The following is a 24,731-nucleotide window of genomic DNA, read 5'->3' as shown; positions in this document are numbered from 1 at the left end:
CAATACTCCCACCTGACGTTGTCCTCTATTTGCAATAATTTTTTAATGCTGTTTCGGAATCACCGTAATACCTGTTTCGTCACAATTATAAATTCTTTCACCAGTAATTTTTTTTTTCCAGTAATAACTAATGTATTTGTATTTCTTCTTATCCTCCGTTAAACTTGGAATGTATTTCGCATACGTTAAAAACAAAGATAAAATAAACAAATAATTACATTTCATACCCCTCGAAAACAATAGGCATAGCCTTTGAAACATATAGTACTTACAAAATAACAAGTAATGATAGTAGAACCTACTCCTTAAATTCTGATAATCTTATTCTCATTTTATTATAAAGTCTCAATTCATATTATTTCAGGATTTCTGACAACAGAAGACGGAGTAATACCAGGAAACTTGGGATTAAAAGATCAACATTTTGCCATTCAGTGGGTTAAAAATAATATCGATCTATTTGGTGGGGACCCCGAAAAAATAACGATATCTGGTGAGAGTGCCGGAGGAGCATCTGTGGGATTACAGTTAGTAAGTCAACGGAATAAAGGCTTATTCAGAGGTGCGATTTTACAAAGTGGTACCTCAATGGGTCAGTGGGCACATCAAGACTATGCAAGATTCTACGCTTTCGAATTAGCTCGAAGTTTGGATCCAAGTTTCACTTCGGATAATTCAACGGAATTACTGGAACTTTTGCAAAGCCTTCATGCTTCCGACATAAACGACAACACAGTTACTGTAAGTTGAATGAATGCATTTTTTATATAGATTGGTGATGAGTAAGAAGTTAAAAACTAAAAAATATAGATCATACACTATAATCAAAATTTTCATAGGTTGCTGTTGGAAAAGAGTCTGGATTAATGGAAGGCCAAGGTTTAATATGGCTGCCTGTAATTGAGGACGCTAGTCTAGATGGCGCACTCCTCACGGGTTTATTTCATGAAGATATTAGAACAGGAAACATAAACCAAGTTCCCATAATTATTGGCTTTAACTCTGAAGAGGCACTATTTTTTTTGAAGAGTGGTAAGATTACGAAAACTTTAAAACGTCTTATTATTTGATACCAATGTCACCGGTATTTTAAGATCCAGTTGCTGAGGTGTATGCGAAATATTTCGACAGTGATTTATCCAACCTCATTAGAAACAAGTTCAATATGACCACAGAGAACAAACTGACAGCTGGCACCAGACTGAGACAAATTTACACCGATGGAACATTCGAAGACGATCCTGGGCAAGTAGTAAAGGTAACATCTATATATTTCCAACGTTTAAAGAGAGCACAAATAATTGAAACAAATTGTCGATGACCCAGGATGTTTGGTAGGTAGATAAAAAGTTTTTAAGAAGTAATAGCTGAGGTTATTTGAATATTACACGTCATATACCTATATACAAAGTGTTACCGTTCGCCAGGTGTTAACAATTTTTTAAATTTTGCCTGTTTTTGATAAAATTTTATTATAACTACAGATCTGCGTGACTAATTATTTCAAATGGATATTCTTTGAATGCGGTAAGTCATAATAGTGTATAAAACTATTTTGATTGCTTCAGGCTACTTTTACGACACTCAAAACCACTTAGATATTATAAGAAAGTCTTTTAATAACTATAGTAATAATTATAATTGTAAATTATGCATATTTTCTGAATTATCCCTATACAAATTCCATTAAATCAGAAAACTTCTAAGTGCTATGCTGTTTTAAAAAATGTATGATCCTTAAGGATAAATGTTTTAAAATGTCTAACTATTAACGGTAATTTTAATTCCCTGTTATTAAAATTTATATCACATGTTTTAAAAATAATGATTGCTTTGAAATAAAATCTGACTAACTTTGATCTGTCACTTGTGCGTTGTTTATAATTACCGTGAGCGTCAGTTGATCATCGAAACTGATGTTTAAAATGAGTTAGTTTACTGTAAATTACACAATGGCTGGATTTTCAAATGTAGAATATGCGGATAAATAATGTTTATGTACGGAAGAGAGAATGGAAATGATAATGCTGTTCATAGTCATATCACGACCATTTTCCTCAAAGAAGACGTATTTATTAATACTTATAGGCGATTAAGCGAACACAGAAATGTCCGAATTAGATCAGAAGGTGGAATTAGAAATGCTGTATATGCTCCCGATATTGATGAAGAAATTTTGGAAGCCTTATGGCTGATTTACATTTTGTTAAGTAGCTAGTGCAGGTGAGAAGTGATTAGTTAACGTGTTTTTATGGTGTTAAGTGTTAAGTGTAAACAAAATGTTCACATAGTGGTAAGGCTTCTTACAAGTCCAAAGTGTCGATACAGAATGGAGGACGAACAACGATTAGAAATATTTTTAAAAAGACAGTCGGCGTCATCGCATCAGAAATCGAACGTGAATTGTTAGTTGAAATCGAAAAACCTAAGAGATTATAGCAAAGAAAATGGATAAGCAGAAGACTTCAGTATGGAGTTAGTAATAAGCTTTTCCAGGAACTGATTAATGAGTATCCAACTGAATTTTGTAATTCAATGCGAATGTCGGAAGATAAATTTAATGAATTACTGACTATTGTTGGACTAACTATAGCAAAATCGGATAAATTTATGAGAAGTACATTATCTTCAAAAATTAAACTACAAATATCTCTGTATATGATTAATACTGGATGCAGCTTATGCACTCTTTCGCATCTATTTAGAGTATTCAAAGCAGCTATATCGTTGATGATTCCTAAAATCTGTGATGCGATGTATAGTGCTTCAGTCCATTTCATGATAGGAATATCGTCCGTACTTATGTACTTGTCAAAAATAACGACTTGTCAAACAGTTAAATAGTGTAGTTCGGGCGGGCCACGTTTGGGCGGTGATTGCGGGGAGTACGCGGGTGCGCGGGGTTAGCTACTTAACAGAGAAAATAGATCGTGCTTCTATTCACTTTACTTTGCACTCGCACTTCGCACTTGCACTAATCACTTAACAGCGTGAGTGTTTACACTTTGATTTTACTTATCACTTAACATCTGCACTTCTTACCTGCACTTGCTACTTAACAAAATGTAAATCAGCCATTAGATCGTGATCTCATAATGAGCATTAGGAAAATAGAGCGACAACTCCACCTTTCCAAGTGGAAGGTCTGGTATGTGCTAAGATTACATGGAAAACATTATTTTCATTATAGTCCTCTTCAAGTACTCGAAGAAGATGACCCAATAAGGCGAATAAATTTCTGTAGATTTTTGTTAAACGCCGATATGGAATTTTCATAATTTGCATTACTGGGCTGAAGAATCATCATGTCAAACATTTCAGCACAAATTTAGCGGTAAGGAAGAACAGTTATAGGCCCTTATTATTTACCTGACAATTTAAATGGCGATAATGATTTAGAATTTCTTCGAAATCACTTACACGAAATTTTAGATAATGTTCCTCTTAATATTCGAAACAGTTTGATTTTTCAAAATGATGGATGCGCAGCCCATTAACGTGTAACAGCTACTGATTTTTTAAATGACAGTTTTCCTAATCGTTGGGTAGGTAGGAATGAGCCCATGTTGTGGCCCGCTGGATCACCGGATTTAACACCGGTAGATTATTTTTTGTGGAGCAGAGTGAAATATTTAGTCTACCAGGTAGAGATTCAAAACCGCGAACACTTGATTGAAAGAATCAATGAAGCATTTCAACAAGTAAGACGAGAAATTATATTAAATATTACTACTACTCAGATGAGAAAATGGGCCAAATCTTGCTTAAGCAACGGTGGTTCCCAACAACATAAAACCTTTCAGTATTTCGCATTTGTTCCGTGTTAATTTTTTTACATATTTTTAAGAATATCTATTTGAAATAATCAGTCACGCAGATCTGTAGAGTTATAATAACATTTTCAAAGTATTATCAAAACAGGCAAAAATTGAGAAAATTGTTATCTGGAAAACGGTAACGCTTTGTATATGATATGCAATATATTCCAAATGACCTTAGCTATCGCCCATTTAAAACTTTCTATCTTCCTACCAAACACTCTGTATAATAAAACTTTTCTTTAGTTTGTCAGTGATGACTCGTTTACAACCCCAGCTATTAGGCATGCAAAGTTACAATCCAACTATACCGACGTTTATATGTACCAGTTTTCATATAAAGGCAATATGGGAGGTATGAAGGATTTAGAAATTGCAGGTAAGTTTTCTGTATTCAAGCAATGTTAACAAATACCTATATGATGTAACATTTATTCCTTAGGTAAATAAGTATCACAGTTTTTCCTCATTAAATTATATTTTCTATTAAAANTCTATTAGGCATGCAAAGTTACAATCCAACTATACCGACGTTTATATGTACCAGTTTTCATATAAAGGCAATATGGGAGGTATGAAGGATTTAGAAATTGCAGGTAAGTTTTCTGTATTCAAGCAATGTTAACAAATACCTATATGATGTAACATTTATTCCTTAGGTAAATAAGTATCACAGTTTTTCCTCATTAAATTATATTTTCTATTAAAACAATCTTCCGCATGTGGTTTAGATAACTAAATGGATTTCACAGGGTCTAACGACACTTACAATGAACGATAATTCAATAAACAAAGAAATTTAAGTAAAAAATTTAGATAAATTTGGAACGAATACACTGAAGATTTTTCGAGACAAAACGTCTGAATCTGGTTCGGGCTGAGGCAGTACAGTATTAGGGATCATGAAGGCTTGCAAAAAATGAAATAAAATTTCTAGGGTCGTATTTAAAAAAATGAAGTTGATGATGATCCTGGAGAGAGGAAACGTTACATATAAAGATTCATTGTGGCATTCGATAGAGGGCAAAAAGTGGTCATGAGAAAGTGTTCTTCTTTTTTTAATATCACCTCAAACGAGGCTGAAATGAAACAAAAACCGATTTCCAAAATTTCGGTTTTTTTCAAATACTTCGATTATGATTATGCAACTTTGCCCCCATTTAAGCTACTTCGTAGCTCTTACCGTTTCCGAGCTGCCTGTAGTGAGAAGCGAATTTGTAACACCCTGTATATGATAATTTAATAATATTATTCTATTCACTTCTGTTTCATTTGTTAAAGGTTATATTGCATTAAAAAATCTATCAAGCGCGTTTGAATAATAACAAAATAATAAACAATCACTGAACATAACAAAATGTTGCATTATGACAATAAAAATTAAGCTAATGAGTATAATGTGGTTACAGAATTGTGAGAATTGAATTTAAAAATTTGGGTGTAATTTTTTATTTTAAATTAAATTGTATGCTTCACTAAATTTGGAAAATATTCAGAGGAAATTTCTTAAATATCTGCTCTAGACAATATTTATCTTATCACGAGCACTTCACAATCTTGAGTAGGTTTGATATGAACCATTAAACATGACGTCAAAAGTACTTTTCTCTTTTGTTCTTGTACATATAAACTTTTGAATAATTTTGATTATCCTGATGTACCTACATTATTATAATTATCTACTCCACATAACAATGTTACGCAACATTCATCAATTTATACTATCTAAATCGTGTAACTTTAAGTCACTTATTAATTTATCTAGCATCTATGTCTGTAATTAAGTTTAGTATACTAGGATATGCCCTTATACAGGGTATTGTATGACGTATTGGACAAACTTAAGCTCATTCTGAATAAACAAGATATAATATGCATGGATTCAATTCTCCATGGCTACCGAGCTATGGACCTTTACAGTTTAGAAATAATGTTTTAATATTTCAATCTCGCTAGCTATGAGCATGTTAGTTGACAAAACAAGTGATAGTTGACATAAACTTTATAAACGTCAGTATATGTAGTAAACTGTGTGAACGTGTTTCTAATAACACTTTTTCTGTCAGCATACAAACCTGTCCTGTTTCCAAACGACGAATATGTCGAGATAGTTTACATTTATGGATTTTGTGATGGAAATTCGAGAGCTGCCCGTAAAGAGTATCAACGACAATTTCCAAACAGAAGAGTGCAATGTCGTCAAATATTTGATTCTGTGTTTCGACATCTACGAAAGTATGGTTCTTTTCTAAAAATGTCAACTAACTATGAACATCTTGAGCAGCAAAATTTGATTGAGCAGTAAAACCTTTTGCAAATAATAATTGAAGATAGTCCAGAATTAGGTACCAGGAGAATTTCAGCACATACGAATTTTCCTCATTGGAGAGTATGACGAACATTGCATAGCAATCTATTGTATCCTTATCATGTACAACAGATTCGGCATCTGAAACCGCAAGACTTACTTTCACGGGTACATTTTTACCAAGCAAATCCTCAATTTGTAAGACTTATTTTATTTACCGGTGAGTAGTTATTTACTCGAGACGGAGTGAACAATATGTACAAGTGAGGAGTATAGATGCAAAACTCACATTATCCACTTTTTTAAATTTTTCAGGAGGAAGGAATTAGTCCAAGCATTCTGTCACGGATTAATGTTAAATTTGCAGAAATTATTACCTGGCCAAAAAAAATATGACCGTATAGAAAATTAAATTTTAAATTGAGTTCCTTGTTCTTTAAACTCGATCCAATATGGCGAACATGGTTAAAAAAAATCGCAAAGTTGAAAAAAACGGTTTTTCTAAAATAACTAAAAAAATATAGCACGGATTGAAAAATTTTAAATGAGAAAGTTGTAGGTTTTAAAAAGATCTATCGACTGATTTTTTGAAAGTATCGATTGCTTTGTTACTTTTCGAGATATATCGAAAAAACCGTTAAAAATCTTCTCTTTTCTCTTCTTCTATAACTCGTTTACATTTACGTGCCCATATTTGCTATTTACTGCAAGCATAGCCCGCGGCAAGCCAAAAAAGTACATTTTTGAAAAATTTAAAAATATTAATTATTTTTCGAGATATATCGATTTTTTGAAAAAAAGGCGCTCTCGAAAATTGGCTAGATCTTCTCAGCGGATAGCCCTACAGTAACGATTTTCGGTTTATTTTCTTCGTAAAGAGTTATATTATCATGCTGTTAAAAAATGTTGACGATTTTATTAATTTTAAGGATCAAAAAATGACTGAAAAAGTTGCACTTTTTTTGGGTATGTTTTTTTCAAATAACTATTTCAATTTTTATTATTTTTTTGTACTTAATCTGGGGTAGCTAAACACGAATATTATAGCATTTTCGCCTTAGAAGCAAAATAGACCCGTAAATGTTTAGTTTTCTTTCTTTAAAAGTCATTTTCATAAAATAAAAATTGAAATAGTAATTTGAAAAAAACATACCCAAAAAAGTGCAACTTATTCAAAGTCATTTTTTGATCCTTAAAATTAATAAAATCGTCAACATTTTTTAACAGCATGATAATATAACTCTTTACGAAGAAAATAAACCGAAAATCGTTACTGTAGGGCTATCCGCTGAGAAGATCTAGCCAATTTTCGAGAGCGCCTTTTTTTCAAAAAATCGATATATCTCGAAAAATAATTAATATTTTTAAATTTTTCAAAAATGTACTTTTTTGGCTTGCCGTGGGCTATGCTTGCAGTAAATAGCAAATATGGGCACGTAAATGTAAACGAGTTATAGAAGAAGAGAAAAGAGAAGATTTTTAACGGTTTTTTCGATATATCTCGAAAAGTAACAAAGCAATCGATACTTTCAAAAAATCAGTCGATAGATCTTTTTAAAACCTACAACTTTCTCATTTAAAATTTTTCAATCCGTGCTATATTTTTTTAGTTATTTTAGAAAAACCGTTTTTTTCAACTTTGCGATTTTTTTTAACCATGTTCGCCATATTGGATCGAGTTTAAAGAACAAGAAACTCAATTTAAAATTTAATTTTCTATACGGTCATATTTTTTTTGTCCAGGTAATAATTTCTGTAAGCATTTCTCTATAATGCTTGGACTAAATAACTGATTTCTCACTTTTCATGTGACTTAAGGCTATGAAATTTTTTTTGGTATTTGACACAACACAACAATATTTGACTCCAAGAAAGTGAATTTGGATAATGTGAGTTTTGATAAAACTTTTTGGATAATGGCAGTTTTGCTCCAAATTATTCTACATAATAGAAAAACATGGAACGAGCCATCTACGAAAGCAAAACAATAAGAGAAGCAAAACTCACATTCTCCTTAGGCAGTCGGCCATATTCGTTTATCGCTTGAAGCTTTTTCATTGGTGGATATGGATAATGTGAGTTTTGGCAACTTCGGATCGTAGGAGAATGTGACTTTTGAAACAATTCGCAGATTTCACAATTTAAAAATAAATATGAAAATGTGAGTTTGTACCACTTCTAAACTTTAAAATGGTGTGGTTCAACACGATGAACAAGATAGCGTCACTAACTCTATTTCGAAAAATTATGGATAATGTGAGTTTTGCATCTATACCACTCAACTCTCAACTTCTATAAATCTCTGGTGTGACATAATTGATGACAAACTAATTCTTCTTTTTTGAAGATAGGCTTATAGAAGTTTACACCAACTTTTTACGTAATAAAATGTCAGGTCTATTGGACGATATCCCTATATTTAAAAGACAACAAATAACATTGTAACATGATGGAGCTCCTGCTCATTTTAGTCGACTAACAAGAGGGTACCTTAATGAAAGCTATATATATTCGATCGGAAGTGGAGGATCACGTAAATAAGTACTTATGTTATTTTTGTGTTGTTGTCATCTTGATATTGTTATTCGCGACAATCAACCACAGCAAAAGTTTAAAATATGTGTGTATTTATTTATAAACTTTAAAGGACCATACCTCGGTAACCATAGAGAATTGACCCCATGTATATTATAACTTTTTTACTCATCATGACCTCTGGAACTTGTACCTTCACTTTGTCCAGTACGTCATGCAACAGCCTGTATAGAACTAATAAATAAATAAATAAAGATCGTCGTTAAGTAAAATTTGTATTTTCATGATAATTCTTGGATGGACGGAAACTGTGAAGAATTCGTACAACGGTGTCTCAAAATAAAGGTCTCATACCAATTCAAAAATTAGGACGTACACCGTCAATATTTTCGATATTAACAATAAATATTTGCAAACTATCATATAATATGATTTCAGGCGTTCGAGGTGTTGCTCACGCTGAAGACTTGGGTTATTTATGGGACACGCAACTTTCTAATGAACCATCAGGAGACGACCCAGAAGATGTTACGACACGTCACCGTTTGTTAACCCTGTGGTCAAACTTTGTCAAACACTTGTGAGCACTTATATTCAGAATCGCGTGAGATAATATTTATCCATGATTTACTTTAGAAACCCAACTCCAGAAGTGGACAGTTTCCTGGGTAACGTGACGTGGGAGAAAGTTAGTCCAAATAATTTGGTGTATTTGAACATCAACGATACACTTGAAATGCAGACTAACCCAAGAGACTACCTCAAATGGGAAAGAATTATAGACGTGTATGCTATACCTCCTTTGGTTAATTACTAATGTACCTATCTTGAGGAATAAACTGTATCATTTATTTTGTTTGTATATATGCATCGCATTCTCTATTAGATTTGTTTTGCTATCATTATGGAATGAACAAAGTATACAATGAAGAAATATTAATTGTTGTTAAAGTCGATATAGCACCTTCTTTTCTCTGTTACAATGTTGCATAAAATCTAGGTCCTTGAAGAATTTTTTTGATTGAAAAAGGAAAACCAATATTGTACCAAGGTACTAAAATATTTGCTAAATGTAAAAAAATAATTATTGTATTATATTAAAGTAACATAGTTCTTCACACAATCCCATATGATACAAACTGAAGTTTTCGTTGAGGGGGATTTCAAATTCGTGTTTTAAAAACAAAATTAGATATCAGCTTACAATATGTAAAGTGTGAAGACTTTTATAAAATCTATTGAAATTTAAACTACAGTTACAGTCCCAGATTAAAAATATGAATTGACTGCACGAATTAATATAAACCCATTTTACCAATGAAATAAAGGTAAGCCACAAAAGTGTTATTGCTTTTGCTGAAGAATTATTACTGGAAAAAGCCTGTGGCAAGTTACCAGTTCTTTCAGTTTTAGTAGAAGCGTGACGTAAGTAAGAAAACAGCTTTGCGATAGATCAGCTGATAAAAAACCGAAATGTAATAATAATACCCACAAATACCCGTGATAAAATAGAATAGATGATAAAAGGATGGCGACAAAGGCAAGCCATGGTAATAAGTAAATTACGTATATACAGGATGTTTGGAAAAGTTGCTACAAAACTTAAGGGGGTGAAAGTAGAGCCAAAAATAGTAAAAACAAGTTCCTATGAACATTGGTCCTCCGGAGCACCGTTACCGAGAAATGGCCCTCCAAAGGGGTCTTATCATTTTTTGATTAAGATAATGGAAAGAAAATTGTAGGTAATAATCTACCATAAGGGTCTACAACTATCATAGATTTCATCAAAATCGGTTATAAGTAAGGATAGTTTTGTAACTACTCTTAACACAAATTTTTCGATTTTTTTTATTCCTTTGAATTATCAAGCAAATAATATATTATTTTAATGAATTGGACTTTTTTGAACAGAAAATGTATACTTTTTTTTGGAATTCTGCGTAGTTTAGTCAGAAATAATTTTTTTTTAACATTTTCACATAGTAGGCATCTTTCATAATAATAGTTTTATTGCAATAATACTAATGATTGTCACATTCGCGTGCTATGAGAGAAACTATTACTATAAAAGACACCTACTATGTGAAAATATTAAAAAAAGTTACTGTTTTGAGCCATACATTATTTAAAAAATAATTATTTCCGACTAAACTACGCATAATTCGAAAAAAAGGGACATTTTGCCTTCAAAAAGTCCAATTCATTAAATAATAATATTATCTGCTTGATAATTCAAAGGAATAAAAAAAATTCGAAAAATTTCTCTTAAAACTTACTCATGTATCTTAATGTAATAACATTTATTAATACCTATAATTTCTTTATATGCAAACACCCCATTGTACTGTTACAATCTCATTTATAAGTTTCCTGGCTTTCCAAGAGCTTGACAAGCGAGCAGGAGCAAAATGGTTATGCGTAAAATTAAAATTTTCCATTTTCTAGAGAAGACAATGAAATTCATATTTGTAGAATATTTCATTCTTTTAAATTGGAGCACTTTTTTATTTATATTTATTAACCTCACATAGATGTGGATCACATGCAAGTGCGTGCAATTTCTATGTGGAACAATACAACCTATCAAACCTCAGTGTTTTATAAACCGTAATATCGCTGCTGCCACGATAGATTACCGATTGGGACCTTTAGGCAAACATCTACTAATGTCTATTTTTGTTTCCCTAAAAACCTTATTCGCACTATTACGAAAATAAAAAAAATAGCCAAATCAATCCAGCCGTTTTCAAGTGATGCGCTTACCAACGAACAGCATTTAATTTTTATTTATATAGATTAGTTAATTCGAATTATAAGCACTGTTTTTTGTAATATTAGTTAGATAAAATTTCGAAGGTACCATTTGAGCTCCTTCATTTAAATATACTCTGCATATGCCATGACAATATTTTGCTGACGATTTATGGGAAATTTATTTTTGGTATTTATAGAAAATGTTTCAAAATTTGCCTAGTCACCGGTTTTTGAGCGTTATCCATGCAAAATGAAATCAGTTAAAACCAATTTAATTTAAAGTGCTGATAAAATATTTTTTCTATTGTATTCTCTTTATAAAAAAAATAATTATTATAAAGATAAAGATAAAACTATGAGTAGGTACTACAAAAAATATGTGCGAAAGTAGAACACATGAATTTTGAGCCAATTAAAAATTACCAGTTCCAGATTCTATAAATTGAAAAACATGTTCGTTATCGCTATTAGTTCGAAATGATGAAGTGCAACGTGCTGCTGCTACTTTTATGTGCAGTGAAATCATCTTTAGCAGATGTAAGTAATTTTTAGCTTACTTAAATATATCGAAGTTTTGTAAAAATGTCTTCCTTATGTACAAAATAGTTATTAATATCTATGTATCTATGTATCTTTTTCATGTCATATCGTGTCCAAGGTCGATGATGCTATGAGCTTACTGTTTTATACTTCGCAACTGTAAATCGTTTACTAATATCCGGTCGCTCATTATTTTGTATTTTTCGTATATTAGAACTGAACTAGAATACTGCTCTACTGTTTGGATTATATTTATGCCATAGAGATTTACTGCAAAAACCACAAAGAAAATTTCTCAAATGTTTATGCTTTATGATAGATAATAATGCTTATCCTGAGGTACACCATATAGGCAAGTGATTGATAGATTTGTGTTTCAAATTACTGACATTCTATACATAATTCTAGAAATATCGATACTTTTTATTGTTTGCGAAGAAGAACTAATCTTTTATTTAAGTCACCGATATACAATATGTGCAACTTATTTAATACGGTGTCGCATCTTTGTGATATAAAAAATCATACCAGCTTAAAATCTATTTTATTAATCATTTCAGGTATTGTAGATGAAGATTTCTGTCATAAGTCATTATCTTTGTTATTTTTCTATTTTTTAGTCATTATTGCTTTACCTATTGTTCTATATGTAATTGTCCTAATGTTTATTGGTCTTGTCTATCGGGCAATAAGGTTTATTAGATATTATTATGTATCTAGTTAAAGTACCACAAATATCACATATTTCTTCATAAATAGGTAGATGACCCGACACTTGTCACTTTACCAGAGGGACAAATAAGAGGTCAAATCCTGCACTCTCCAAACGACAATGTTTATTATGCATTTCAAGACATACCGTACGCAGCTCCACCTATAGGCGAATTGAGATTTCAAGTAAGGATAAAAACGTATATATATTTTTTACTTTTAATTTTTAACTTTCAATTCACTTTTAGGCACCTGTAGCGCCAGCAAAATGGGAAGGAATATTAAACACCACGAAAAATGAAAAAATTTGTTACCAAAGTGGAGACGGCTACGTACCAATTCCCGGATTAAACCCAACGGAAGACTGTTTGTACTTGAATGTTTACACTCCTCTGGTAATGATAGACACAATTAGCTGATCATTAGCTGCAGTCATTTTAATATCAACAATTTTAGACATTGTTATCACACTCTTTTTGCCGATGTCTATCACTATTACTATTATTTAGTTAAATTCAAAGAAAAAAAAAAATGAATATTTATGAGCTTAAGGAGCGGTGCCTTCGTGGCTAAAAACATTTATATTTTATTTAATAATAAAGTTATGCAAAAATGTGATTGATACAGGTGTAGTTCCAGTAAAATTATACATCTCAAAATATTGAAGTTGCATTTGCTTTACTGTTATTTTTCAAATATCCTATCAAATATCAAATTATCGATGCAAATTTTCTTTTAGAAACCTGGAGATGCTTCACAAACCCCATTAGCGGTGTTAATATGGATACACGGAGGTGGATTTCAAACTGGAACTGGTGCTATTCAGTCATACAAACCTGGATTCTTCATTGACAATAATATTGTTGTTGTCACGATAAACTACCGTCTAGGAGCTCTAGGTACCTAACTAATAAATATGAAACGCTTTTAGTAAAAATAATAACAATAATGGCATAATTACAATTTCATTAGTTCGACCCGTCAAAAAAACATCTGTAGAGCTAAAAGTTTAGAGATAATGAAACAACTGAAATAGTGCAAAATTGGTGACGTAGGTTCTTCGTAAAGAACATCTCCAAGCAGGAGGACCATGTCAGTAAATAAGACGAATGGTTTCTATAAGCATTCTTATAATATTTACGCTTTTTAGTAATTGGTCATTTTGCAAAAAATTATTTAAAAACTAAGGATTTGACAATTTTAAGATATTAAAAATTACGATAAAATCAGATGTAATAGCACCTTATAATTTTTTCATACAGAGGGCAAAAAACGAATTTAAAAAAAAAATTAAAAATTCTGGGCTTATTTTAAGAAGAAAAATTAATTTACAATTAATTATTTCTCCAACTGACATAATAAACTCTTTCCAAAGTTGTTTAAGGCTCCAATCGAAAATTGTTCTTAAACCTTGGAAAACATCTAAATTCAGCTCAATATATATAGGGTGTTAATGAAGCATCTGCACACATTTATGGGATGAATTCAGTGACTTTAGACGAAAAAGTTTACATAAATATAGGTCCACAATCCATAGTTTTCGAGATACAGTGTTGAAATAAAAAGAAAATCACCGTTTCTAAAGTATTTCTGAAGGCGCTTGATGCAGAAAATCGAAACTAGTAGTGACAGAATTATCAAAATATTCAGTAGCGTCCAAATTCTGAGGTTTTTAGTGTAAGTAATCCCCAGTGTCTTCGCCACTGGCACACGTATTTATATCCGAATTCAGCAGATAGAAAGTTGATGTAAGTAACTATAGACCAGTGTCAATCATATATAATGATTATAAGATATCTGAATTTTTAATTCATGATTCAATGATTTCTTTATCAAAAAATCTAAATTCTCCTTTTGGCACGAATTTTACAAGAGTAAAGATACAGAAAAAAATGTTATGTTTGAAATTCAATTTGAGACATAATTGCTTCAACGAATGCAGTATATCTTGATTTCACTTAAGCAATTTGATAGTTTAGATCTTTTGTTCAATAAGCTCTCAAACTTTGGGTTCTCTAAGCCTCTGGTAACTTTAACTCAAATAATTATCTTTTTAATATATTGCAACGTCATGTATTCCACAAGGATCTGCATTAGGAAACTTGCTATTCCATTTTTTCCTTAATGACATAGGTTACAAATGTACGTGAAATTATTATTATCGAATTATATAAAATAATATCGAAATACAAGTATACAAGGCTGAAATGTTCTCTATTACATATTTAACAGTGAATTAGATTTATAGTTAGATACTGTTTGTCGGTCATTTTTCGAATTCATAAAAAATTCTAGTATTTTTTATTTATTAATTTTTTTATTTTATTTTCCACATTTTTATTTTTGCTTTCCAATTTTTTGTTATTTCTTCTTTTATAACTTTTTATGTTTTTCATTGTTTTATTAACATAATATCATTACATTGCTTTTGATATATAACTTTCAATTTTTTACCTATATTGTTACCATGTATTTGTATTTCTTCTTATTGTGCCTTAAACTTGGACCGTATTTCTCATATGCTGAAAACAAAGATAAAATAAACAAATAATAACATTTCATAGCGAAAACAATTTGGAACAAATAGTAATTACAAAATAACAAGTAATGATATTAAAACCCACTTCTAAAATTCTGATAATCTTATTCTCAATTTATATTCTTTCAGGATTTCTGACAACAGAAGATGGAGTCATACCAGGAAACTTAGGATTAAAAGATCAACATTTTGCACTTCAGTGGGTTAAAAATAATATCGATCTATTTGGTGGGGACCCCGAAAAAATAACGATATCTGGTCAGAGTGCTGGAGCGGCATCTGTGGGATTCCAATTAATAAGTCAACGGAATAAAGGTTTATTCAGAGGTGGTATTTTACAAAGTTTAACCCCAATAGCTCAGGGGGCACATCAAAACTATGCACGATTCTACGCTTTCGAATTAGCTCGAAGTTTGGATCTAAGTTTCACTTTAGATAATTCAACGGAATTACTAGAACTGCTGCAAAGCTTTCCTGCTTCAAACATAACCGACAACACAGTTACTGTAAGTGGAATGAAGGCATTTTCTAGATAGATTGGTGATGAGTAAGAAGTTAAAAACTAAATATAGATCAAACACTATAATCAAAATTTGCTTAGGCTGCTGTTGGAAAAGAGACTGGATTAATGGAAGGCCAAGGTTTAATATGGCTGCCTGTAATTGAGGACGCTAGTCTAGATGGAGCATTCCTGACAGGTTTATTTCATGAAGACATTAAAACAGGAAACATAAACCAAGTTCCCATAATTATTGGTTTAAACTCTGAAGAGGCACTATTTAATTTTGATGGTAAGATTGCGAAAACTTATTCAAACGTTTTATTATTTGATACAAATGTCAAGCGATATTTTAATATCCTTCAGATGTTGAGGCGCGTGCTAAATATTTCGACAGTGATATATCCAACCTCATTAGAAACAAGTTCAATATGACCACAGAGAACAAATTGACAGCTGGCACTAGACTGAGACAAATTTACACCGATGGAACATTCGAAGACGATCCTGGGCAAGTAGTGAAGGTAACATCCATATATTTTTTAAGCTTTTTCATGTGTTTGTTGAAATTGTTACTACATTGTTCGAAAGGAAAAATTTCTCAATAATGAAAAAAATAGCATATTAACCTTTCATAAAATCTGAACGGACACAAGACCTCGGAAGATCGGTGGACTTGAGTCCAAGTCACAATTTTGTTATGTGGAGCACTGTCTTATTTTATCATGTTTAAGAAAATTTACTTCCAAAAATAAAGAGAAGCCTGCCAAAAATTACAGTAATTTCGATTTACCACGTTCCGTTAAATTGACTTCTACAAAAGATCAAAACATTTCTCAAACAATCTTCCAAGAAAAAAAGGAACTATAATAAAACTTTTCTTTAGTTTTGCAGTGATGAGTCGTGTACAACCCCAGTTATTAGGCATGCAAAGTTACAATCCAACTATACCGACGTTTATATGTACCAGTTTTCATACAAAGGTGAAATGGGTGGCATGAAGGATTTAGAAATTGCAGGTAAGTTGTCTGGATTCAAGCAATGCTAACAAATAATACCTATACGATGTAACCTTAGGACACAGAGAGAAGGTTTTTTTTAAATGTAGGCAGATTTATTCTTTGGGCAAATAGTTGTCCCAATTTTTCCTCATTTCATTGTATTTTCTATTAAAATAATCTTAACCATTCTTCCGCATACGTTTTAATGTATGGATTTCTCCTAATATAAATGTCTACATCTTTGAATTATTCTTTTTCTTGTTTTAAAAGATGACATATTAGTATTATTAGGTGTTGGGTGATTTCCAATTTTAAGGACGTTTTATCTGATAGATCTGTAACTTCATTGTACACTAGGCACAGAAATGAAGGGATATTAAAAAAATCCCGAAATTTTGGGTGATTTTCAAAGAGCTGTAACTTGGAGGCTTGCCCTTATCATAACGGAATCGCCATGGCAACGACAGATGATCTCTCGTTTGGCGTCGTCGTGGGGAACGTGGTACCGATAATTTTACGCGGCCAGTTACGGCTTTTAATGACGCTTCAGTTATGGTTTGAGCAAGCGTATCCATTAACACTAGAACAGTTATTAATCATTCCCATCATTGACTACCGAAAGGTACATCACCGGAATCCTTGAAACACACGTCCTGCCCATGCGTAAAAGAATGAGGAATCGTTTCATTATCGTGTAGAATAATGCTCACCTTCATACTACAAAACGTACGAGAAAGTTTCTTCACGTCAACAATGTGGTAGGTAACTCTCAATCACCCACCTATGAGTCCCGACTTGAACCTCATTGGGCATGTTTAGACATGGTCGGGCGTCGATGACGACGAGATTATCCACAATTACAAAATCACCATCAATTGACCCAGGCTCTTTTACGAAATTGGCAAGGAATTACGCAACGAGGTATCCGGCGGTGCATTAATATGCGAGACCGCTTAGAATCGGTGATCAGGAACAGAGGCGGCAATACCCGATATTATATTGTGCTCTGCAACGTCAAATCAACCAATTTTTTTTACTCTGTGAATCTTGTGAATATGTTGAAAAAAAATAGAAAAATAATTTTTTTTCATTTTTTTTTTTTTAGAATAATGAACGTTTTTTGATGAAGGAAATATGGATTACTGCTAGAAAAACATTTTTTACTTAAAAAACTGAATAAAAAGTGAAAAATTACGTATTACATTGATTTTCAGCAAAACGACAAATTTAAACATTCCGGCAACTAGGAAAAATAAATCGCAGCGTTTTGAAATTATTAGAGTTTCATTAGGACACTTTGAGGTTGAAAACTTACAGACGATATCCTTAGTTTATTCATTATTTGCAAAGTAATGTCAAGTTATTCAAATATCCCTAATTATGTAATTTTTCACCTTTCTTCTAACCAACATTTTCACTTTGAGAAATCTTTTTTTAACAAAAACCCGTAATTACGAATTGTAGAGAATACTTTGCAGTTTCCAAAACCCTGCTTGAATTTTTCTGTACGACCATTATTTCCCGAGTAATTGATTGCCAACGTCATAAATGATTTGTTTGCTTTGATCGACGATAACACAGCGACAAATAATCGTCCAAGGCTCCGGAACCACTCAAATTGAAGTGAATTAAATTATCTAAAAAAGCTTTATGATGAAATTACCAAAAAAAAATATTTGAAGTGCATAGGCCTTTTTAAAGAAAGCAAAAATTAACATTTGTATTTTTCCGTTGATTTTCTTATGATTACTCAAAAACTGCTGACGCTAAAAAATTTTAAACTGCAGATCGGAAAACTAGACACCTGAAGCTTCAGTTTCCTTATTTTTTAATTCTCTACGACCATTTCCCTCCAAGTTACAGCTCTTTGAAAATCACCCAAAATTTTGGGACTTTTGTAATATCCCTTAATTTTTGTGCCTAGTGTATATCGAACAGAATGATGGAACCTTCTATAATAAGATATTTTTCCAAGAATTTAAAGTGATGTTTATTTAATTTAAAATTGGAAATATATAGGTTATTCTCTTTAAAAAACAAAAATTTGGTTTATATATAAAAATATTAGAGACTGGTATATTGTAGATTACTTTTTAATTTGGCTCTTCAAATATCAAACCTTATATTTAAGCTAAAGTCAAATTCTGACCTATATTCAAAAGAGGTGATAACAATGTAGAAAACTACAGGTTCTTGCGCAATTTTGTGTAATTTTGCCAACTGTTATTCTGCATAACATTTTGTACTTCCGGGTAAATCTAACATTTCCACGACATTCCGCTTATTAAATTATCAATTTCTATTATACCGATAAAATTTTTGAACTTTTCAAACAGATTACTAAGAATTCACAATCGTGATGTGAGCTTAATAATATTATTTTATACAAGTCTATTCAAGCTATTCACTTCTGTTTCATTTGTTGAAGGTTGTATTGCGTTAAAAAAATATCTATCAAGCGTGTATGAATAATGGCAAAATAATAAACAATCACTGAATATATCAAAATGTTGCATTATGACAATAAAAATTAAGCTAAGGAGTATAATGTGGTTACAGAATTGCGTAGAGTTGAATTAAAAAATTTGGGTGTAATTTTTTATTTTAAATTAAATTATATTCCTCGTATTAGTTGCATTATATGGTAAGAAAAATATTATGCATCTTAAATGTGTTTGTCAGATCAAAACTTGAGCATGCATCCATCATCTGGAACCCAATATTTGTTACTCACTAACTGGATTTGGAAAAAGTTCAGAGCAAATTTCTTAAATATCTCCTCTTCATAATCTTAAGTAGGTTTGATGTGAATCATTAAACATTACGTCAAAAAGCACTTTTCTCTTTTATTCTTATACGTATAAACTTTTAAATAATAANGTTTGTCAGATCAAAACTTGAGCATGCATCCATCATCTGGAACCCAATATTTGTTACTCACTAACTGGATTTGGAAAAAGTTCAGAGCAAATTTCTTAAATATCTCCTCTTCATAATCTTAAGTAGGTTTGATATGAATCATTAAACATTACGTCAAAAAGCACTTTTCTCTTTTATTCTTATACGTATAAACTTTTAAATAATAACTTTGATTATCCTGATATATTTTATAACTCCTGTACATTATTATACGTATCTACTCCAACAGTAACAATGTTACGCAACGTCCATCAATTTATACTATTTATCTAATATAATAATATAATAATTTATACTATTATTTATCTAAATCATGTAACATTAAGTCACTTTTTAATTTGGCAAGCACCAATGTTTGTAACTAAGTGTAGTATTTCAGGATGTGCCTTTTTATATACAGGGTGATTAATTAACAATGGGAAAATCGAAAGCTGAAGATACTACACGTGAAATGGTGACCATTGGTGCAAATATGCCTTATCCGAAAGTTGATAGTTTCGGAAATACAGGGTGTTGAAAGTTAAAATTTTAAATCGTTTTTTTGCGATTATTCTGAAACTATGTAGGTTAGGAACTTGAAAATTTGTGAAACTATATTTTTTTAAACGACGAATAAGATGCGTGTTGTAATTTTAGTATTGCTCATAGAGAGCGCCACTTACGACCAATTTTACCGAAAATTTAGTTCATAATTTTTTACCCTGTGTGTCTAATATGAAACTTGATTCAAAACCTGAAAGAGCAATCATTTTTCCATTATTTATGTGCTCTTGTTTCATTTCGGTATCTCGTTCCATTTTCGAGAAAAATCGATTTAACGAACACTATGTTTTGATAATACGAGAAATTAAAAGCGAAACAAACCAAGTGTTTCTTCGTGTTATTACAACAATTAACAATAAAACAAATGAAATTCATAATAATGATTTAAAGTCAGTGTTCGAAGAATCCACCGTTGACATTTACACACTTTACACAACGCTTTCTGAGAGATCTTCGAGTTTGAAACAACATATTGGGATTGCGTCTGACACTTTGTTTCGCTTTTAATTTCTCGTATTATCAAAACATAGTGTTCGTTAAATCGATTTTTCTCGAAAATGGAACGAGATACCGAAATGAAACAAGAGCACATAAATAATGGAAAAATGATTGCTCTTTCAGGTTTTGAATCAAGTTTCATATTAGACACACAGGGTAAAAAATTATGAACTAAATTTTCGGTAAAATTGGTCGTAAGTGGCGCCCTCTATGACCAACGCTGAAATTGCAACACGCATCTTATTCGTCGTTTAAAAAAATATAGTTTCACAAATTTTCAAGTTCCTAACCTACATAGTTTCAGAATAATCGCAAAAAAACGATTTAAAATTTTTACTTTCAACACCCTGTATTTGCGAAACTATCAACTTTCGGATAAGGCATATTTGCGCCAATGGTCACCATTTTACGTGTAGTATCTTCAGCTTTCGATTTTCCCATTGTTAATGAATCACCCTGTATACAGGGCGTACTGACTAACTTAAGGAACAAGTCCCTGAGCACATTCTGAATAAAAAAGTTATAATATACATGGGTTCAATTCTTCATGGTTACCGAGCTATGGACTTTCACAGTTTAGAAATAACGTTTTAATATCAATCTCGCTAGCTATGAACATATTGACAAAACAAGGCATAGTTGACATGTCAAAATTTATAAACGTCAGTTTATGTACATACCTAGTAAACTGTGTGAACGTGTTTCTAAAAATACCTTTTCTGTCAACATACCTGTGCTATTTCCAAACGAAGAGTATGTAGACATAGTTTTCATTTATGGATTTTGTGATGGAAATTCGCCAGCTGCCCGTAGAGAGTATCAACGACGACCTCCAAACAGAAGAGTGCAAAATCGTCAAATATTTGATTCTGTGTTTCGACATCTGCGAAAGCGTGGTTCATTTCTATCAATGTCAACTAACTATGAACGTCCTGAGCAGCAAAATTTGATTGGGCAAGAAAACCTTTTGCATATAATAATAGAAGACAGTCCACAATTAAGTACTAGAAGAATTTTCCTAATTAGAGAGTATCACGAACATTACATAGCAATCTATTGTATCCTTATCATGTCCAACAGGTTCGGCATCTGAAACCGCAACTTAGATTTTTCCTTTGAGTAGGACACTTTTTTGGAAAGAAAACAATTTATTCATCATCGGAACATTAGTGTCTCAGAAAGCAAGCAAAAATGAACATAGAATTAGAGTTTTTATCATATTTATAACATTGGAGATGTTGAGCTTGCATCGGATGACTGTCTTACAACAACCTATATGATGTCATGCATCAGGTGCCATAACTCGCATGACTTACTTTCACGGATACATATTTTCCAATGGATTCAAGTAAATCTTCAATTAATAAAACGTATTTTATTTACCGATGAGTAGTTATTTACTCGAGACGGGGTGAAAAATATGCACAACTCTCACTGATGGTCTGATGAGAATCCTCATTTCAAGAAAAAAATTCCTTTTCAACAACGATCTTCTATGGTCTGGTATGACATAATTGATAATCAACTAATTGAACCCTTCATGAAGAGCGCCTTACGGGAGAAGTTTACACCAACTTTTTACGTAATAAATTGTCAGGTCTATTGGAAGATATTCCTGTACTTACAAGACAACAAATGATATTGCAACATGCTGCAGTTACTACTCATTTTAGTCGACAAACGAGAGGGTAACTTAATGAAAACTAAATATATTTGATCGGACGTGGAAGATGATCACATTCTTGGCCACAGACATCACCATATCTCAATCCTTTAAACTACTACCTGTGGGGCCATCTTAAAAGCTCAGGATACGAGATAATAATTAATAATGGAGAGGAACTTAGAATTACTGACAATTGTCAGCAAGTGAGGAATAACCCGGAGATTTTAAGAGCAGTTACTCAATCTATTCTTGGTGGTGCTGTACAGTGTATTATTGCTGAAGGAGGACATTTTGAACAACGATCAAACACAGTAAAAGTTTAAAATCTGTGTATATGTAAGTACTTATTTCTAAACTTTTAAAGAAAAACTTTTTACTCAGCATGACCTCAGAAACTGGTACCTTCAGTTTATCTAGTACGTCATACAACACCCTGCATAGATCAAATGAATAAATAAAGATCGTCATATACATAGATGATTTTAAATTGAACATAGTATTTATTATTAGTGGTTTAAGTAAAATTTGTCTTTTCATCCGTTATAATTTATGGATGGAAGGAAACTGTGAAGAATTCATTTATTGATGCAATGATTTCTGAAAATAAAGACTCCATACGAATTCAAAAATTGGTCACACACACGGTCCATATTTTCGATACTAACAATGAATATCTGCAAACTACCATATAATCTGATTTCAGGTGTTCGGGGTGTTGGTCACACTGAAGAGTTGGGTTATTTATGGGACGCGCGCATTTCTAGTGGATCTCCTGATGATCCAGAAGATGTTACCACACGTCACCGTTTGTTAACCCTATGGTCAAACTTTGTCAAATACCTGTGAGTACTTATAATCAGAATCGCGTGAAATAATATTTATCCGCGATTTACTTTAGAAACCCAACGCCAGAAGTGGACAAATTCCTGGGAAACGTGACGTGGGAGAAAGTTAGTCCAAATAATTTGGTGTATTTGAACATCAACCATACACTTGAAATGCAGACGAACCCAAGAGACTACCTCAAATGGGAAAGAATTATAGACGTGTATGCTATACCTCCATTGGTTAATTACTAATGTATCTTGAGAAATAAACTGTATCATTTTATTGTTTTTATATATGCAGCGCATTTTCTGTTAGGTGCAATCTGGTCAAAAGCTGTTTGAATATGACTAACTTATACTCGTATACTCCCTGCAATTACTAAATAAAGTTTTTGTTTTGCTATCATTATGGAATGATCAAAGTATACAATGAAGGCGTTAAATATTATTTGCTGTCAAAGTCGATAAAGCACCTTTTTTTCGTTGTTACAATGTTGCATAATATCTAGGTCCTTGAAGAATTTTTTTGATTGAAAAAGGAAAAGGAATATTGTACCAAGGTACTAAAATATTTATTGTAATAATTATTGTAATATTTTAAAATAACATAGTTCTTCACACAATCCCATATGATACAAAGTTTTCTTTGAGGAGGATTTCAAATTCGTGTTTTAAAAACAACAGTTTACAATATGTAAAATGTGATGAAATTTAAAATACCGTTACAATCCCATATTAAATATATGAATTGATTGCATGAATTAATATAAACCCATTTTACCTATCAAATAAAGCTACAAAATATTCAATGCTGATATTGAAGAATTATTATTGGAAAAAGTGTGTGGCAAGTTACTAGTTCTTTCAGTTTCTGTAGAAGCGTGACGTAAGTAAGAAAACAGCTTTGCGATAGATCAGCTGATAAAATACCGAAACGTAAATACTACTTCGGAGTTATCTCCTTCATCGATTTTCTTAGATTCGTAATCAATTATAACCACTTAAGTACCTAAGCTTTTTAAAAATAAAATATTTCATCTTGTTTATCTCATTACCTACGTGATTTCCACATGTCCATTTTTACTTTTTAAATAAAACTGTAACCTTTGCCGATTTTTGGGTTACTTAAATTGAAGTGTTTGTTGCTTATACATAATTATTAGTTCAAAATACTTAAAAAAAGATATTATTAACTTTAAGTACAATAAGCCTTTTTCTGGCAGATGTAAATAATATTTGTTCATTGACTGTATATCTGATGGTACTAAATAATTTGTTGTTCGCCAATAAATAAATAAACAAATATATTATTATTAATATTAGTATCGTTAAAAATTTTATTTTTTCATCAATCAGCTAATTAATAGAAATTTCTTTTTATGATATTTCTAATATTTCTCCGACTGAACTTCAGTAATGGTCTTGCAACTTCAATTATAGACCAGTGCTTAAGCCTTCAAAATAGTTGGATGAAACCCATTGGAAAAGGAAGAAAATATAACAGAAATGAAAAGAAAAATAATTTACGGGCGATCTGAGGTCGGGAAGGGGAAGGGGGTGAGTTTTTAAGGGT

The 24,731-nt window shown here is 31.7% G+C and overlaps 1 protein-coding gene across 3 annotated transcripts in view; it reads left to right on the top strand.

The window, feature by feature from the left end:
• LOC108908692 (cholinesterase 1-like) overlaps window positions 1-24,731 on the top strand; it is a 65,696-nt gene that overhangs the window by 7,903 nt on the left and 33,062 nt on the right. Inside the window, exons 4-10 of one of the 3 annotated variants that reach the window (XM_023455481.1) lie at window positions 365-741; window positions 840-1,032; window positions 1,095-1,258; window positions 4,065-4,102; window positions 4,320-4,414; window positions 9,100-9,241; window positions 9,298-9,512. In XM_023455481.1, coding sequence (XP_023311249.1) covers window positions 365-741; window positions 840-1,032; window positions 1,095-1,258; window positions 4,065-4,102; window positions 4,320-4,414; window positions 9,100-9,241; window positions 9,298-9,478 — 1,190 coding nt within the window. In that variant the 3' untranslated portion in view covers window positions 9,479-9,512. Of the gene's footprint in view, window positions 1-364; window positions 742-839; window positions 1,033-1,094; window positions 1,259-4,064; window positions 4,198-4,319; window positions 4,415-9,099; window positions 9,242-9,297; window positions 9,513-13,405; window positions 13,566-15,334; window positions 15,712-24,731 lie in introns of those variants that run through there. The other 2 variants (XM_023455480.1, XM_023455479.1) reach the window with 2 other exon arrangements.

Source organism: Anoplophora glabripennis, unplaced genomic scaffold (genome assembly GCF_000390285.2).
Source record: "Anoplophora glabripennis isolate ALB-LARVAE unplaced genomic scaffold, Agla_2.0 scaffold498, whole genome shotgun sequence".
In the NCBI taxonomy this organism is placed as follows: Eukaryota; Metazoa; Arthropoda; class Insecta; order Coleoptera; family Cerambycidae; genus Anoplophora; species Anoplophora glabripennis.
This window is presented reverse-complemented; position numbering and strand designations above follow the sequence as displayed.